The sequence below is a fragment of the Arachis ipaensis genome, chromosome B07 (genome assembly GCF_000816755.2).
Source record: "Arachis ipaensis cultivar K30076 chromosome B07, Araip1.1, whole genome shotgun sequence".
NCBI lineage: Eukaryota > Viridiplantae > Streptophyta > Magnoliopsida > Fabales > Fabaceae > Arachis > Arachis ipaensis.
In genome coordinates this window covers 124,101,773-124,104,397 of record NC_029791.2, presented here as the reverse complement: position 1 = coordinate 124,104,397, position 2,625 = coordinate 124,101,773, and the positions used below count along the sequence as shown (strand labels likewise).

At 36.5% G+C, this 2,625-nt stretch overlaps 1 protein-coding gene across 1 annotated transcript in view; it reads right to left on the bottom strand.

Moving 5' to 3' along the window:
* Nucleotides 1-1,483, bottom strand: part of LOC110265160 (serine/threonine-protein phosphatase 7 long form homolog) — a 2,504-nt gene extending 1,021 nt beyond the window's left edge. Inside the window, exons 1-2 of the mRNA XM_021107997.1 lie at nucleotides 1,303-1,483; nucleotides 15-763 (exon numbers count right to left, since the gene is read on the bottom strand). Coding sequence (XP_020963656.1) covers nucleotides 15-763; nucleotides 1,303-1,368 — 815 coding nt within the window. The 5' untranslated portion in view covers nucleotides 1,369-1,483. The remainder of the gene's footprint in view (nucleotides 1-14; nucleotides 764-1,302) is intronic.

The following is a 2,625-nucleotide window of genomic DNA, read 5'->3' as shown; positions in this document are numbered from 1 at the left end:
TAAAAAAGCATAACCCATACCTTGATGCCAGCGGGAAAGAGAAAACCTCAAACCCGGCCGGCCTAAGAGACGGAAACCGCCAGAATATCCAACTCTGAAGTAACTGGAGCGGGCCCGCAAGATTAGTCACATTTTTGTTTGCTACCCGACACATACATCGGTACAGCCACGCCAAAGCGGCCGAACCCCAGCTATACCTCCCCATGCCATCAAGGTTTGCCACAAATGGCAACCATCGTATATGAACCCGGTTCGCACTCTTGTCCCCAAATAACTGAGTCGATAACAGCATCATGATGTAGGCCCGTGCGTATATGCGGACAGTCTCCTCGCTCGCATCTGGTGGTAGCACCCTAAACCTCTCATGGAACCATGTAAAGTGTACTGTCATCTGCTTGACCTTATTCGGTGGGGGCCGCTCACCGAATAGGTCCTCAAACCACTCCCAAGCTGGTCGGCCACCCTCCATGTATGTCTCAAACTCACCAAGGCAACCACTCACAGTCTCCCCATCCACAGGAAGCCCTAGCTGAAATGCCACATCCTGCAATGTCACTGTGCATTCTCTGAAAGGCATGTGGAACGTATGCGTCTCAGGACGCCACCTCTCAACGAACGCACTAACGAGTGGCTCATCCAACCAGAACCATTGGCTATTTAGCCTAGCCAAATGGTACAATCCAGCCCGCTCTAAATACGGGATGATCCTTTCATGCATGGGCATATTCTGTTGCCGCCTCACACTGTATATACACCTATTGGGCTGCACAGAACAACAAACGAAAACAGAGACCAATTAAATTCTCCTATCCTTAAACAGATTTCCATATCTAACCGAATACGAATACCTTAAACCATCAGCAAATTCTCCTATATAATATTTAAAAAAAATTTCCTACTCACGATAGGGAAAATGACAACACAAATAATTTAGTTATTAACATCCAGAAATTTTAAAATATTGTAAAGATTTTAAATTTAAAACTTCATATCATACAAATATCCTAAACAAACTATAATAATTCACTAATGTCAACTATCCCGTTCCCTAAACTAAACCAACATTAATTAGTGGGCATAACATTCATTGAATGGAATTAAATTTCAGGTAACTAGGCATATCTATAACTAACCAAGAAAAACTAAAAACACTAAACCAAGATTAGTGAACTAACATCCTAGCATGCGAACCCTAAATTCAGGATACAACGACTAATCTATAAATTCTAATTCCTCTACCTAACCTACCGTTTTTCTAACTAAGATATGCAAAGACTACAAAAAAAATAAATATTAACTAACCTCGTCACCAATAGAACCGGCAATATGCGCAACGCCGTTCAGTCGGTACAGGTTCCTGCCTGCCATGATAACTCGCCAGAAGTCGCCGCTGAGGAACCTCGGACCCGCTCACAACTTGCTCTGACTTCTCTCTACAATTTCCTCTCTCTAGAAAACTCCTCAAACCTTCTAAACACATAATCCGCGGTTGCAACCACGGTTTATATAGGCAAACCATCACACGTAAACCGCTACTGACAGTAGCGGTTTACACACACGCACACACACACACGTAAACCGCTACTGCCAGTAGCGGTTTACACACACGCACACACTCACGTAAACCGCTGCTGCCAGCAGCGGTTTACACACACTCACTTACACGTAAACCGCTACTGCCAGTAGCGGTTTACACACACACACACTCACACGTAAACCGCTACTGGCAGTAGCGGTTTACATAAAATATAGAAACAATGCATTTGCGTATTAAAAACTGAAACAATGTATTTGCGTAATATTGAGGATCAAACAATTTAGTTGCGTAAATTGCCCAAATTTTTAATTAGGTCTTTATTTTTTTTTTCTTTCAATTGGTCCCTATACTATTTTTAATTTTGTAATTACGTTATTTTCATGTTAAAAATGTTAAAATTAACATAATATTTTTACTAAAATATATGCGGTCAAAGATTTAATTAAATTTTTAGTTATAAATACCATTAATTTGCGAAAAAATGTTCAGTTAAGTCTAATATTTTTTACACTAAGAAAGACTTAATTACAAAATTAAAGCAGTGTAAAGACTCAATTAAAAGAAAAAAAATATAAAAACCTAACTAAAAATTTGATGAAATTATAAGAACTAATAAAGTAATTAAATTTTTAAAATATATCTGACAAAAAGTGTCTGTACTTCATAAATTTAAAAAAAAAATAAAAAAAAGTTAAATAATTTAGGACGTGCTTTGGCCTTGATGTCATTAAGATAATCATAGGATTTTTTTTATTTAATAAATAGGAATATACTAATTATTACACAGATTTGTTTTACGCCAAAAAAGTAGTTGGGATGCACCTTCGTGTTCTGTCCCTATTTATTTATTTATTTATTTATTTATTTTTTTGGACATATTTCTGTCCCTATTTAAGTACCACTTTAAAACCTGTTGAAGGAAAGACCCACTAACATTTAAGGACACGTTATATTAACATGATTATTATATAAAAATATTCAATAAATCTAACAATGAACTACCAATAAGAATATATTTATATTGGTTTAATTATATATTTTTTACATAGTTTTTAAACAAAACAATAAAAATAAATTTTATAACTTAA